The sequence below is a fragment of the Thermobia domestica genome, chromosome 7, assembly GCF_964235325.1.
Source record: "Thermobia domestica chromosome 7, izTheDome1.hap1.1, whole genome shotgun sequence".
Lineage (NCBI taxonomy): Eukaryota > Metazoa > Arthropoda > Insecta > Zygentoma > Lepismatidae > Thermobia > Thermobia domestica.
The window spans coordinates 143,808,019-143,824,672 of record NC_137460.1 but is presented as its reverse complement, the minus strand read 5'-3'; the positions used below and the strand labels follow the sequence as shown (position 1 = coordinate 143,824,672).

At 35.6% G+C, this 16,654-nt stretch overlaps 1 protein-coding gene across 11 annotated transcripts in view; it reads left to right on the top strand.

Moving 5' to 3' along the window:
* LOC145690439 (uncharacterized) overlaps positions 1 to 16,654 on the top strand; it is a 185,998-nt gene that overhangs the window by 65,532 nt on the left and 103,812 nt on the right. For 10 of the 11 annotated variants that reach the window (XM_081765327.1, XM_081765321.1, XM_081765325.1 and 7 more), the window contains 2 exons: positions 6,987 to 7,369; positions 10,298 to 11,068. In XM_081765327.1, the coding sequence (XP_081621453.1) occupies positions 7,026 to 7,369; positions 10,298 to 10,970 (1,017 nt within the window). In that variant the 5' untranslated portion in view covers positions 6,987 to 7,025 and the 3' untranslated portion in view covers positions 10,971 to 11,068. Of the gene's footprint in view, positions 1 to 6,986; positions 7,370 to 10,297; positions 11,069 to 16,654 lie in introns of those variants that run through there. The other variant, XM_081765317.1, reaches the window with a different exon arrangement.

Below are 16,654 nucleotides of genomic sequence, written 5' to 3'. Positions count from 1 at the left end.
CTCGAAGAACTGATAATTTTAGAGATAATTAGAAAAAAAAAAACGAATTCCCCTCCGTTTTACACCCTCCAGAACAAAATACCCATCGTTCACATTAAGGGGGCTTTTCAGGATATGCTGAAGACGTCAAAATAGATATCGACAAAAATCGAGCTTGTTCGAACTTTTTTTTAAAAGTTAAAATTAATTTTATTGCTCTATTAGAGAGTCCCTTGAAAATAAAGAAGCTGTCTCAGAGTTGACAAAACATCTCCATACTACAAAACATACAGTTTAAAAGATAGAAATTTTACAACGAGCCACTTCTAAAATTGAAAGGAACGTATTTGAAGCTTATTATGTAAGGATTTAACTCCACTATTGAACACTGAGAAAGGAAACCTCGAGAAAGACTGGGATACGATCTTTTCCAACCTTCCAAGGATCATTTTCATAATTTAAGACCTACTAAATTTAAGACCAAATAATCATACACTTTTAGGCCATATTAAAATTACAGAATAAGGGTTGAATTTGAACATTAATTCGCAACAGTATTTAATTTGGCAATATTGTACACACAGGAATTTGAATGTTCATCGGTTGTAAGACACAGTAATATGCATCGTAGAAGATTACAGGATAAGATCTCTGAAAAATACAAGGTATATATACATACATATCACTGCAGCTAAGAACATGTGAAGATCTACATAGAAGAAAGCCGTAAGCTTAAGCCCCGAAGAAAAGTGCTCGCGGGAAGCACTTGAAACATAGGCTTAAGAAGAAAGAAAAATAAATAAAAAAAAGAGAAAGTAACATTATTCACATAAATCACATTTTCTTCATCATCATCATCTTGATAAACGTTTGTTTTGCATCACCACATGGGAAACTTGGGTATATTTTAATATGTACAAGGATGTCATAAGTTTTGCGATATTGACATACGTGCATAGTTTCCGGTATGTATGTCACGTGACCGAAAAAGTTTAAGCCCTCATAAGTGCTCGATAGCATGGGTATAGAAAGTGTAGTTTGTGCCCTGAAAGATATTGCAATACTTTGTCTGTATGTGCAGTGGCGAAGCGTACTATGAAGCTCTGAGGCCGGGCCAACCATGTTTTCTACCGTATAATTTCTTTATCTGTGATTTTTTATAAAATAAAGTCAGTACTTCAACATTTTGGTCTTTTCGGGAAAAAATAGTAGGTTGGAAACATTTGGAGACCCTTCCGTCTGAGCCTCACCAGCTCGCTAGACAGGCTTACGGGCTATTCTGCTCAGGGAGCGAAGCTATTATCGCTGGAGATTGCGCGCATTCTTGGGAATGTGCGAAGGCTCGCTTCTGGGAGTTTAGTTTTAGCGTTGAAGGTGTCTTTCAATGCTAATATGTTATAAAATGATTTTTTTAACATAGAGTAAAAAGTTTCTGTGTAGAATTACGTATTTCTATTAGTGATAACATGATCAATTTAGGTATATACTCTCAGGAGTTATTCAGAATATCTTCCTTTTTTTTTTCCTACATGGGGTTTGGTCCATAATGGTTTGTAAAATGTAAGTGTGATAAATTAAACATATGTATAAATTTACCAAACGCTACTGTACAAGATAAAATATTTGTGTGTACTCCATTTTGTTTCGTGAGGCTTTTGTTTCGGGAGGGGCTTTGCTAACTTTATTCCTGGAAATGGAAAAATACTGCAATATATATAAAACAATAAAAAATTGCAATAAAATTTCGGTGAGTGCTTAAACCCTGAAGTCACCCCCTTAACTATGCCACTGCATAGAATACAGTATTAAATATCTAGCGTTGATTCAAATGAAGTTCCCTCTGAGCATTCTGAGCATTAGCGCTTCTAGTGAAGTCATTATCACGTGATGTATTAATTAAATGCAGTATTGTACTTATTTTAAAGTGGGAGATGCAAGTAATAAACGCTTATCCAAGAAATTTGACAGCTAACAGTAAGAATGTGCTTTCTTTTCCTCGCTCTCCATTTTCAGATTGCAAGATATGAAAGCAGCAAGTGTTTCTGAATTTTCCTCATTCAAACCGGCAAATACCGGGATGGCACCTAACATAAGTCCCAGGCCGCTTCCTTCCTTCCCTTTCCCCGGATAGTGTGATCGCCGAGGGACGTCATCCCTCAAACGTGACGGGCTAACTGGCCATAGATGCCGACAGCCCAGAAATTTAAAATTCTAATCCTAATCCGAAAGCAGCGAGTGAGGAGGAAATTCCCCTCCTCTTCCTTGCAAATCCCAGACAGAAGAAAATATGAATTGCACTGAATATTTGTAGTCGAGCTAAATGGGAATATTAGTTTATCGGGCCTACCCTACTTATGGGATTACTCTTCGCCATTGCATATGTGGTGTGACAGGGGCAGAGATGAAGTTGCAACAAACACTAATTCGGGAACTTTCGCTTTACTTGTTTGAACTGGGTCATAACACCACGAAAGCTAATCGAAACGTTTGTTATGCAAGAGATTAAGCGACAGTTGCTATTAACAACAACCAGATAATATAAGAATTTTCGGTTGTATTGTAAGGACCTCGCCGATCAGGCAAGGTCAGGTAGGCCGTGAATTTCGAAGTCGTGCACCATGCCATACTGGCAGATTCAACTATTAGTACTCGAAGGTTATCAGACGAAATTAGTATCTCACATAGCAGGCTGGCTCGTGATATTCATGAGCTCGGTAAATATATCATTAGTTCCCGAATTGTACCTCACGGTCTCACCTCATCTCAAATACAGAGGGGAGTGAGTGTGCAAGAAACTATTGGTAAATCCACGTAGTCTACAGTGGTTAAAGAAGAACAATGTGGAAGGACAATAGGGAGTGGTTCAGCAAGGGTCAGTTGCAGAACCTGTCTCCAAAGACGAGTGTTTCGAACATGATGATCTCCGTCTGGATGAATTATGAGGGGATAATTCATTAAGAGTTTGTTCCGGACAGTTGAACCGTCAATACTAACTTGTTCTGTGAACAGTTGAAACTGATATATGCAATTCTGTGCCAAAAATACCTTACATTAGTGAACAGATAGCGAGCTCTTCTACTGCAAGACAACACAAAACCTCATACATTTCGAACAGCCTGGAATAGTTCCGGAAACTTGACAGAATTGAACTAATCACTATATAGTCCGGACCTCGCACGCTCCAATTATTACTTGTTTCGGTTCATAAACTTGTGATGTTTCAACAACCAAGACGAGTTGGAAGCTGCAGTGCAGATCTTTGCCTCAAAGAACAAATACTGACATCGGGAAATTGACCGAAAGGTGGCTCGAGATGATCCAAGAAGGTTGCCTTTACTTCGAATGCTAGGCATTTTCCGTTATAACGTGACGGATAAAGCAAGTAAGAGACCGAAATATTACAAAACTTTTGACTCATCCTTGTAATAAATAGCCTATCTTGAAAACCTCATCCAAAAAGGCTCCGAGAAAAAACGATAGCCTGTGTTAGAAATCGCTGTAACTAATTTCTTCGGTAGAACATGTAGGAAGGCGAAATATTTACGTCTTAGTATACCTAGGTATATGTCCATTGCTTTCTAACGGAAAAATGCGTTAGTTCATCTGTCCGACGTTAACTGTAGTAAACAGACTCGTCAGCTCTTTAAAATCCATGAATCGCCGTATGATTCATGGCCAGATGTTGATACATGTAATGGTATTTTCATGTACTTACATTAGTTAAATTGAAGATACTTTTCCATCTCCATTTTACTCTTGAGGTTACGTGCTACCGTTTACGTAAGAATAGACACACCTTTTATCATTCTTCCTCTTTCACCAAGTCATATTAGCTACAAAACCAAGAGTAAATCGTTGGCCTTGGTTCGAAAAATTTGTATTTCTTCATATTACTTACTTTAATGAAGCTTGGCAGATATCTGGTTGATATCGTGTAGTATCTTTTGAGGTACCTTTCATGCAAGTTCCTGAATCTGGGGCACAAATAGAGGCACCCAAATTAAAAAAAGAAAAAAGTGCTGAAATTTTCTGAAAGCCTCTCTCGAGTATGGAACGTGACATATGCGTATGGTAGAATTCAAAAGCGTATTTCATTCTGAATATAGTACATTCGAACCATAACTCCAAGGTAATTAAATTACGATCAGAAGCTTTTAAAGTGAAGTTTTTAAGGAAAAATATTTGAAAATGTCACAATATGGTTTGAAAATATTATTATTATTATTATTATTATTATTATTTTATCTTCGTACCTACTAACTGCATGTAAATGAAACTTAGTAAATGTATAATTTCAAGTATGTGATATTTTTTGGGATACCTTTCCGACAGGTACGTAGACCTGGGGCCCCAATAGGGATCTCCAAATGTAAAAGAAAGAAAAAATCTTTTTAGAAATTTTCCGGGAGCGTTTTACCCAATTTCTCCCAAATTTATGGATCTGTGACACATACTTCATTCGGAAGATAACTTCATTTTAAATCCACCTCCAAAAATATTATTATTATTATTATTATTATTATTATTATTATTATTATTATTATTATTATTAATAATAATAATAATAATAATAATAATAATAATAATAATAATAATAAAAGAAAAAAATCGTGAATGTCTATCGAATGTATAGAACGTAACATATGCGTATGATATATTTCCAAAGCTTATTTCATTTTCAAGAGAATGACGTACCAACCATGAGCCTAAGATATTAGGGTACGAACAGGAGCTTCGTAAAATTGTATTTTTTTAATGGTTTTTACTAATTTTGCACTGCACATATGGTTTATATATATATGTAGGGTGAACGGTAACAACGTGGACAAATTTCGAGGGGGTGATAATACATCGAAAAAGAAGCAAAAAAGTCCTAGTGAACATTGGGAAAACTTCGTCCCGTTTAGGAGTGACAACGTGTCGAAAGCATGGGAACATGAGCTTCAGAGGCCAACAGTTGAAAAACAATACATCGTAGAGAGTGCTGTTAAAAACGTCACTTAGGAAGTCATACCTGCTCTATTGAAAAATGCATGTTTGAAAACGCAGCTATGAATGCGTGCAGATTAACAACGTGTGACACTTCTTTCCTTCACAGCATGTCCGGGAATCCCTCCGTTGTTTTGGGGAATCTCGTGCGCACGCATAGCGGCGTTTTCAAATATTCATTTTTCAGTAGAGTAGGTATGACTTCTTAAGTGACGTTTTTAACCGCACTCTCTACGGTGTATTGCTTTTGAACTGCTCGCCTCTGAAGTTCATGTTCCCGCGCTTTCGACACACTGTCAGTCCTAAACGGAACAGAATTTCTCCCATGTTCACTAGGACTTTTTTTTGCTTCTTTTTGGATGTACTATCACCCCTCCAAGTTTGTCCACGTCATTACCGTTCATCCTATATATATATCTTCATACTAACTACCCGCATTTCAGTGACATTGATGACTTTTCTATAGTACGCGTCACCCGAATTAGCGTGTGGCATCAGCCAATAAGCTCGCAGTGCACTGTTACTAAACCTTCAGGAAGGAATCTAATTATTCATAATTTTTGATTTTGTTAGTATTTGTGGAAAATTATGAGTGATTAGATTCCTCCCTGAAGGTTTGGTAACAGTGCACTGCGAGCTTATTGGCTGATGCCACAAGCCAATTCGGGTGACGCGGACTATAGCGTAGGACGTGTGATATTTTTTGACGTATTTTTGTTGTGCACATCATCACCTTGTCCGCAGTAGGTATATATATATATATATCTTATGTATGTTTATTCTTTTCGGGAAAATTCTGGTAAAATCTCCGAGTTCATAGTTTTACATCTATAAGAAATACGCGGTGTTACTCGAAAGCCTGATTCATTCTGAATACAATGAAATAACTTACGAACCATAATTCTAAAGTAGCTAGGGTACAGAGTGGAGTTTCCTAAGTGAAAGTCTACAATTTCTGTAAGAAATCTTAATGTGAAAAAAGATAAAGGGTTATGTTTGAGTGTTTCACATAGGTACCAATTAGGAACATAATATGTTAAAACTTTAAAGTATATGAACATACAGTAACGTATTAAACAACACTGTCTACGCAAATTTTCTTCGAGAAGATTTGTATCAATTCGAGCTGTATTTATAACACGGTGACAACACTTCATCAACTCGGTTACTGAGTTAACCTTACTTTCCATTTGCTTTTATATAAAAACATATGGACCGTTTAGCTAGAAGGTACTTCGCTTCATGGTGGGAAGGGATGATGGAATTCAGTTTGTTGGATTACATAGCAAATTTATGAATTTTCTAAAAGGTGCGTTGAGAGATTCGAGCCTAAGGAAGATCTTGTATACCTGAATTTCAAAACTGTTAAGTGTGATTCCTGTATTATTTATGTCATGAAGACTAATGGAGCAGCAACTCGAAATAAAATTAATATAGACAAACTAACGTTGTTAATATGTGTTGTTAAGCACTGATGAGTAGTGATGATCGTCAATGATGCAAAGCAGAGTACTGCTCTTTTGGGTTGTTCGTATTTAAAGGGTTCCCAAACTTAAGTTGCATGCCGTTTTACAGCGAAGAAACTTGCGATGCTGCAACATGATTACTAAGATTTCTTGTTTGGTGTTAACTTTGTGCTTAGTGTGTACGTTTTCTTCGAAAGTAATAGGTAAAACAATAAAATAATCGATGTTAGGGGGAGTTAGTTGTGTAGTAATTCCAGATGCTCGGGAATAAATTGGAATGTGATAAGCATTGATCAAGAAATGCTTTTCGGGGACTGGAACCTTGGAAGACGTAGTAAATGTGAATTCCAAAATAAGTAGATGTGATGTCTGTATCTTGGAATATGATGTGTAAAATATGGAACTTCAACGAATTTAGCTCTGGAAATTATGAGTATTGGTTTTCTTGTACATATTGATTTATATTAGTTTTTTGTTCATTATGTTTTATTGAACATTTAACTATAACTATTGTAGTTTTATTGAGTTTTTTCTTCACTCGTACTTTTTCAGGTACTGTTTCTGAACTAATGTATCACAAATCAATTTGAAATGAATGACACAAAGGACGAAGCACTTAAGTGTGGAGTTACCTCCTCTGCTAGTGATGTCATTTTGCCAGTAGAATTTGTGACTGTTAAAAGTGAAGCTACATCAGATAAGGAAAGTGTTAACGATGAGGAAGAGTATAGTTCATATTGCGTGAAAGAAGAATGTATTATACCAGACACTAATGTTGAAAGTGAAAGCAATACACTCAGTGGAATTCCATGGCAGCTAAAATCAAAGTGCGAGATAAAATTAGAAAAGACAGATGGTACTTCAGAAGATGTCAAAGAAGAAGTAATAGATAGTCTGCAAGGAACAGAGGCTGATTCTTTTGAAATTAACCCAAGGTTTGCGATGTTTCATTCTTTGAATAGTTTGTTGACATTCAGGGTTTTAATAAATATATATGTATGTACCTATGTATATAAAAAAATGTATGGACTGCTGACACTCTACTCGGGTTATACAAGAGAAGATGAATTGCTACCGAGTCAATCCATTCTAAGTGATCAAGCATGTGCCGCTTGACCATCATTAAAAAATCTAATTTCTTCGTGAGTGTTTATCCTAAATCAGGGTACTACAAAACCACAATTTTTACAATATCCCATGGCGACGCAGCGGCTGCCGCCATTTTGCGTTTTTTTTCGATTTTAGGCGTTTACGTTGTTTTGAATATCTCAGCATGTATTTGTCCTACCAAATTGAAAATTGCTGGACGTCTCCAACTCGTACAGAGCTAAAACTTTGATCTCTTAACATTTTTGCCTTAAACCACTTGAAAGGGGTGAAATCAGGGCCTACAATAGCAACATTTTAGGACTTGTGTATAAACGTGTGACCCCGTACTACATGCACACACAAATTCAGACCTCTACGTCAGTTGTTTCCTCTTCCCAAACAAGTCTTAAATGTCCAAAAATGTTGCTACTGTAGGCCCTGTTTTCACCTTTTTCAAGTGTGGTTTTAGAGAAAAATGTTAAGAGATCAAAGTTTTAGCTCTGCACGAGTTGGAGACATCCAGCAATTTTCAATTTAGTAGAGCAAATACATGCTGAGATATTCAAAACAATGTAAACGCCTAAAATCGAGAAAATGGTGGCAGCCGCTGTGCCGCCATGGGATGTTGTAAAAAATAATTAATTGTGGTTTTGAAGTACCCTGATGTAGGATAAACATTCATGAAAAAATTAGATTTTTTTGAAAAGGTTGAGCGGCAATTTTTCTCTTTTCTCGATCACTTAGCATGGATTGACCCTACCGTGAATTCGGTTGATTGAGATAGTCGATTGATATTAAGCGCTACATTGGTCTCTACAAGAGTTTCAATAGTACAGAGAGCTTCAAGGTGTAACCACTTCCTTGTTTATGTAATTATTATCGTACTCTTATGATGTTTTCTTCTTCACATTGGTACAATTGTAGGAGGTAAAAGTTTAAAATGTCTTAGTATAGATTAATTCTGAACAAAAAATGACAATCATTAACAATGGATAAAGGATTTTGGAAGTCTTAACTAAATGCTGCTATTAAATGGGGTATTAATATGATTGTTTCTTCTAAGTTTATTAAATTTATGTTGTTTTTTTTTCTACTTTAGACTAAACGCCACCCAATAGTAGTAGAATTTATTAAGCAATTCGGTAAGTAAGTGAACAGTTAAACAGCATTGGTTGCTGATATTAGAATTGAGATATTCATTACTTTGCAATTGAATCCCATGCTTCTGTTGCACAAATTATGAATTGCGCATCTTCAAGGTATTCTTTTACTCCTACATGTTCATTAGTCAGTAACTTCAAAGCAAAGGACCAATTCAATGCGCTTTTCATTAATTTGCAGACAATTACGTTCATACTAGAGAAAGTGTACCTGAAATTTTGTGGGAGCTCCCGTATGGCTATTTGGTCAGTACATGCACTTTCAGCTCAAGAGACTCGGGTTAGATTTCCAGTTGAGCTCATGTAGTTGGGATTCCACGTTAAGCTATAGACCTAGACTCCGTCTAGCTTCGGTGCTGAAAAGGAACGTTAAATTTCAAAGCAATTAACCAACCGTCTCAATTTAGAAACGAAAACGTAGGGTAAGCGCATGCAATTCTAATTAAGACTACACTTTTTCAGGTTCAGTTACTTTAAAGTAAATTGTATGTATCGTAGAGTCACATACAAAATAAACTTGACCATCCAGATTTCTTTGAAAAATTTGCATTTTGCTTTCTAAAAATCTTTATGAAGTCAATAAAGTAGTAAATTACGAGCAGTATTAAGACACGTACGCTTAAGTTTGTTTGAAACTGAAATATCAATTTAATTATAACGAAATTTATAAGTATTTCCAAATTTTATTTAATAACAATATTTCTGTATGTGTATTCAGAATAAAACATCTGTTTGAATTGGGCACGATTTGTTTTTGCAAATTGGTAATTTCGTTGGAAAATAAAATACCGAATATTGTTTTAAAATCGTTTCTATTTGTGACGTTAAACATAAGCAACAAACGTTAATGCTTCGCGAGAATATTGTCCTTAATTGAATACTATCCTAAAGAGGTAACATATAGTAAGTAACATATTGTAGAGGCTGAAAAATTTCCACGTCCTCGTAGCGATTACATCATTGGTTATTTATGCAAGTTGCAGCTATTACAATTATTATTATTATTTCATAGATAAAAATGTTTTATTTTATTATTTTTTTTTTTTTGTATTTACTTAAGCATTGATTAAATCAAAATGTTGATCTTTTAATGAGTATTTAAAACAATTTGAATTAATTGAATTAAATCTTAATTGAAATTACTATTATTAAATGAACTTAGAAATTTTTAATGTATCATGTATATCCAAAAATACAATAATTATAGAATACATTGTGCATATATTTATGAAATCTGTGTGAAATGTATGTAGAACAAAGAGAATGCGCTGTCATTTTCAGTAAAATTGGCATACAGAATTACTGTTTCGGAAAGGAAACATCAGAAGAATTTACAAAGAAGAGGAGGAAAATTCAAGTTCCTCCCCAATATAAATCAAACAATAGACGTAGTACTTATTTGAAGAGAACGACTTTGTTTTCTTTGCAGAACTTGGTCTATAATTTTATAGCTAAAATTGCAATTGTACTATATTAGGAAGAAATGCAAATGGAATTATTTGTGTGTAAAGTTGGATTTCTTTCCAATGTAACTTGCATTTGTTTTAACATGACTGTTGTTAATTGACATAAACTTTGTTATCAAACACAAATGTACCTTTGGTTATCTTGTAGGGAATACTGTGAAGCTTCGCTCCCAGAAACGACACAAGGAAATACAAATTCATCGAAAGTAGTGCAAAAGGAACGCTTGTATACCTGTCCAATATGTGGAAAAGCGTTTACAGACAAAAGTCATTGCAATAGACACACGAAAGGTACTCATTCGACGGTAAATAATTATAAGTGCGAGAAGTGCGGCAAAACTTTCCGTTACAGAACTAGTCTTGTACGACATTCAAAAGAAGAAGAAAGTAGTACCATGTTCAACTGCACTCTCTGTGACAAATCTTACTATCGCAAAGCTACACTTATCGAACATATGCGTGTGCATACTGGTGAGAAACCTTTTAAGTGCGATGTATGCGGGAAGACTTTTCACATTGCAACGTACTTTGCTACACACAAACGACGTCACACGGGTGTTCGTCCTTTTGAGTGTAAAACATGTGGGAAGTCATTTTCCGAGGCAAGTCATCTAACGAGACATCGGAGAATTCACACACAAGAAAAACCTTATGTCTGTGATTTCTGTCAGAAAGCCTTTACAGGTAGAAGTAACCTAATGACGCACAGGCGTATTCATACCAATGAACGACCTTACCCTTGTACGCTTTGTGGCAAGGCATTCGTTCAAAAAGCACAATTGATTAAACATAGTAGAACCCATTTTAAAAAATCTACGTAGTCTCAAAAGTAATTTCGTCTTGTGTATGTGTTTTTTATTAGATAACATTTAACTGTAACACTATCCTCACTTGCGCTAATAGACACCTGAAAAATAAACATTCGACCATTCTGTGTATCAGTGCATACAGGATTTCTTTCAGAAAGGTTATTTTTTTTGGGGGGGGGGGGGAGCGGGAGGAGATTGATCGGAAATTACTCAGAACCATATTTACAAAGGCTTAAAATCCTCCTCCCCCTGAACTTAAGCTATACTTTTTTATTTATTCGAAATGTGTATATAATGTTATATATATTTATATATAACTTTATTTTTTAAGAAAATATTAAGTATATGCGAAGGTGTTCAAGTGATTATTAAATAAATTTGTGAGTAGTAGATAGTAAATCTTATTATGATTCAAAAACATCTATACTAGGGCCATTCAGAAAGTGCTTACATTTCGGCGGGGCGCCGCTTGAGGGTAAAACTTCTTTTCCGTTCAGTGCGCATCCAGCTGTGGACGTGAGAAGTTAGTCTTGCTTCTGCTCTGTTCGTAATACATTCTTAATATGAGTATTCCGATTGAAAATTCCGCTAACTTTGAAAATGAGGTCGGTCATAAGATTTTTGTTGGCGAAAAACATTAAACTGATTAACACTCATCGACAGGTGTGTGAAGTTTATGGTTAAGATGTAATGAGTGAAAGTGGAGTGAGGCGTTGGTGCCTCATGTTCAAAGATGGCACAAATGTTCACGATGAAGACCGAAGTGGGAGACCAAGCAATGTGATAGATGAATGAATTGGTCGCATAAATTAATGACAAGACTCGTGAAAATCGCCGTTTTAGGATAACAGAGCACTCGTTTGAGCTTAATGCATGAAGCTGTGCTCCAGAAGTTAGGCTATCGTAATTTTTATGCAATATGGGTTCTGAAAATTTTGACAGAGGAACAAGAAATTCAGTGGATGGCAGCCGCATTGAAATTCCTTGAGGTCAATATCTAACGTAACGTGGCGATTCTTTTATTGATCTATCGTTACTGGGGACGAGAATTGGATTAAGCACGTTAATTGTGAAAAAAAAAAAAAAGTATGTAGTGGGGATACATCAGTTCACAAAAGAAACTTTGAAAATACTTGCAAACCATGTCTGCAAGAAAACGTATGGCTACTGTGTTTTGCGATTCGGAAGGTGTACTGCTATTGGATTTTTTGGGACGTGATGCAACAATTACCGCTGGAAAATATTGTGAAATATTACAGAAGTTGCGAAGAGCAATTCAAAACAAACGCCGAAGAAACAGCAGAAGCACGAAGTTCTGCTGTTTCATACAACCGACACCCGCATTCGGCCGAGAAGACTCAGGAACTCTTTCACGCCTTTTATTGGGAGGTTTTGGACTATCCGCCATATAGCCCGGGTCTCGCACCAAGCGATTACCATTTGTTTCCCCACATGAAGACCTGGCCAGTAGCGCAGCACTTTCATGATGACACAGATCTTCAGGCTAGCGTGAAGGAATGGTTGAAGTCACAGGCGGCAACTTTTTATAACAATGGACTCCGTAAGCTTGTTCTTCGCTATGTTAAGTGCCTAAACTCGTGTCGAAAGTAATCTTCAAACTGTATACAATAAAAAATTTCTACTTTTACTTGTCCTCTTTTTATTCGGAAACTTGAGTTATTTTTCTTGATAGATCTCGTATTTTCCGTTTTAAAACCACTTTTTTTTTTTTTTTTTTTTTTTCTTGAGCTGACTCTGGATTTCTCTAAATGAGTACATGACCACACACAGAACTGGAAAATCTGGGAATTTGATTTTTGCCAGGGAAGATCAGAGAAATTAGTTGAAAATTTCTTTAATGTCAGGATAATAAAGTAGTCGTTCTCGATAATGAAGCAACTTTGAAGTAATTAGGTTATTTGGAATTTAGATATCACACAATACACAATATAGAATAAGTTGCAGATATTAAATTCTATCTAGGTGTGTTGTGCTATAATTTATTGTTAGGTTCTTAACTCTGAAATCAGTTCGGCTAGAGCATCTTGAATCCCTTAGTGTTGACAGAGCGTGGCGCGTCTGACCTTCAGAACTGATATACAAACGTCTTTTTAACAGACTTCAAAAACAGGACGAGGTTCTCAATTCAACCTGTTTATACACATATATATATAAACAGGTTGCATTGAAAACCTCGTCCTGTTTTCCTGTTTTTGAAATCTGTGAAAAAGACGTTTGTGTCTCAGTTCAGAAGGTCAGAGACGCATTAAAGAATTCATGGTAAGTAAGTCAAGATAAGGGATTCAAGATTCAAGAATAAGTCTTCGATACAGATGCGCCGATTTTATTTTTTATTTATTTATTTTTTGTTTGTTTGTTTGAGAGAGTATTCTTTTCCGATTGTTCCACATAAATTTCGTGAAGATCTAACTTCCGAGCTAGACTATGAAACTTCTCAGTTGCTGACAATGTTCATAACATAATTGTGTATATGAACACTAAGTTCCGGATTTTTATGTTTTTACATACTTTTTCCTCTGTATGTACGTTGGTGAAAGTCAGAAATGTTGGAAAGTTACGATGTGAGGAGCCGCCATGTAAATCCAAATCACGTCATATATTTTCCATCTACTGTACACATTTTTACATAAAATCAGTTTTTTTGCTCTTTTTCGCTAATTTTCCTTAATTGTGAATTATTGTTGCGAATTCGAAACAATAATTCACAATGTAATTTAACAATCTCATTTTTATCTCATATTGTTTCGAATTCACAATAATCGCCCACGAGGTGACGTTGCACTAAGTTACCATGTTCGTTTATTTTGGAGGGGAGGAAAAGACCACTACTCCACGTTACTTCTTCTTTTAACCAAGAGGGAAAACAATTCAATTTCTCGACCGTATTGTTAGTGTGTATGATTGTAATTGAGTATCTTGCTTTCAACAATGGCTTTCTCTTTAATATCAATATAGAAATCGTGGATAACAATGGATGATGTTTATAACACAGACGTAAAATTATCGGATGTTAAGTGTGCGACAAGAAAGTAGGCTATTCAATGAAGTCGCAATTGGAACAGCACATGAACACTGCTATTCACTGGAAAAACAAGGAGCTACAACGAACCACAAAGCAAATACCTTTAACCTATATGAAGCGAACATTTGAACACGGCAATGAATTTTTCAAAGATCTTGCTAGTGCATTCATAGTTGCAAACATACCATAGTACAAATCGCAAGTTCCAGAATTTACATTATTCTTGGAAAAATATTGTAAGAGAAAAATTCCTGATGAGTTTACTATCCGCAAGAACTATTTGGATGTATGCTATGAAGAGACTATCTGAAGTATTCGGGCTGAAATGGGTACTTCCGCACATATGGCTTCCAGTGGATGAAACTCCAGACTTACTGGGACGTTTCATTGCCAATTTGGTGGTACGAAAGCTTGACCCGGATTCACCGTCACAACCATTTCTGATCTGTTCAAGAGTTTTGGACAAAACAAACAATTTCACAGTTGTACGTTTCGTCAATGATGGACTGAGAGTGGTGTGGCCAGAAACTGTTTCTGCAGAAAATGTGCTTGTGATATGTTCTGACGCTGCAGATTACATGTTAAAAGCTGCTGATGCGTTGAAAATGTTCTACCCAAACCTTATTCACATGTGCTATTTGTCGCATGGATTACATCGTGTGGCAGAAGAAATGTGGGTAAATTTCCCTGTAGTCAATGAGCTTGTGTCGTCCACTAAGAAAGATTTTCTGAAAACCCCTGGTCGTGTACAGTGCTACAGAAATATGCTGCCAAATATGACTTTACTACCGCAACCTGTTCTCACACGGTGGAACACCTGGATAGAGGCTGCTGACTTCTGCAATGATAATTTTGATGCTGTAAAATCAGTTGTCACATTTGCTGTAGAGTTCAGTGTTACAGTGCGTGAGTTTCAGAATGTGTTTGTCAACCCTAGTGTTGAATGTTCTCTAACGTATATCGCGAGTAACTTTGGGTGGATTGCAAACCTATCCACAAACTAGAAACTTCACGTCTTACTTTGAAAGAAGCCATGACAATAGTGGATGATGCCGAAAAGAAACTCAGCATCGTATATGCAGAAATAGGCATTGCTCAGAAGTTCGTTAGTTTTAAAGAAGAATGCAGGATATCTAGCCTTCAAGTCTATGCAGGATACTGGAAGGAGACAGAGGCCCTCATGACATCAGCTATCTGTTGAAGTTCGCGCCATCTCCTGTCACGTGGAGAGATCTTTTTCCACCTATAGAAGAATCCTGACTGACAAACGACCCTCCGTAACTGATGAATATCTGGAAAAATATGTAATGGTTCACTGTGGATCACAAAAAATAATTCTTCTCATTTTAAGATTTTTCTCATTATAATGCGATTTCCGTTTTTCTGCAAGACAATTTCACTTGTTTCTTTTGAAAATTTAAACTATCTGTAGCAAGCAGGGTTGGCAAAAACCATGGTTTTTATTAAAAAAACCAAAAAACCCGTTTTTTTTGTTTAAACCAGGTTTTTTTGGTTTAAACCAGGTTTATTTGGTTTAAATAATTTGCTCTATATATTCACATCATATATGGACAGAAATAAGTTTGTTTCGCCTTGATGTTATTATGCAACAGCCGGGTTATGCTGGAAGGGGTCACATAAGCTTAAAGCGGAATAAAAACCGCTTCTCGAGTTACATTCGAGAGAAATTGTCCTCCATTTGAAGGAATCCTGATAAAAATACGTTGTACTGATCTTTACATGCTTCTTAATATAACTGTCAAGAGTCATTTCAGAAGGACAAAAAGATAAACAGTTGCACAAGTGAAACCATTATACAGAATTACATATGGACAATTTCAAAGTACTACGGAGTACAGAAGAACTAATTTAGTTCAAGTTAGTTAACAACGACTTTTATTGGTCCAAATTAAAGAAATACAACGACTTAATTTGCATATGTGTAAGAAAAGTGAATAAAGATACGAATTATTTGAGTCACTTTGGCTCAGACTCATTTATACATAAATATATACCAAAGATACTTCTCATTTCACTAAATGCCTCTCGTGGGGTCTGTATGACCCCCCCCCCACACACACAATAGTACGGCATTTCGATGTATTTTATCAATAGTAAACATTGAAACGAAACAATATTTAGAATTTTTCTTTGATTGCAATTGCACAACAATATTAACTACAAAAAATCACAAAACAAACATTTATAAACTTATATATACAAAAAAAGTTGCTTTTGTAGTATAATCTTTTTGAGTAATGAATGGGGAATTTAGGTCTGAATATTATACGAATAATATACGGGAGTGAAACGTAATAACCCACAAATGTGTGTTCATCAAGATTTTACAAACACTTACACTTTTACGAACATTTTTCGATTTTTTGGTTTAAACCAGTTGTTTTTTTTTTTTTTTTTTTGAAAAAACCAGCTGGTTTAAACCTTGGTTTAAACCAGCCAACCATGGTAGCAAGTTAGTGAAAATATTTTCTTTCAAATTTGCATAAATTTGTTCGGAGCAACCTAGCATAAGCAACTTGAACGTAAGTAATTTTAACAATATTTTCTTTTTCAATAAGAAAATAACACAGAAATACAATAAACATAAAAAATACATGTTTAGATATTTTACATATTGCTTACACATTTCATT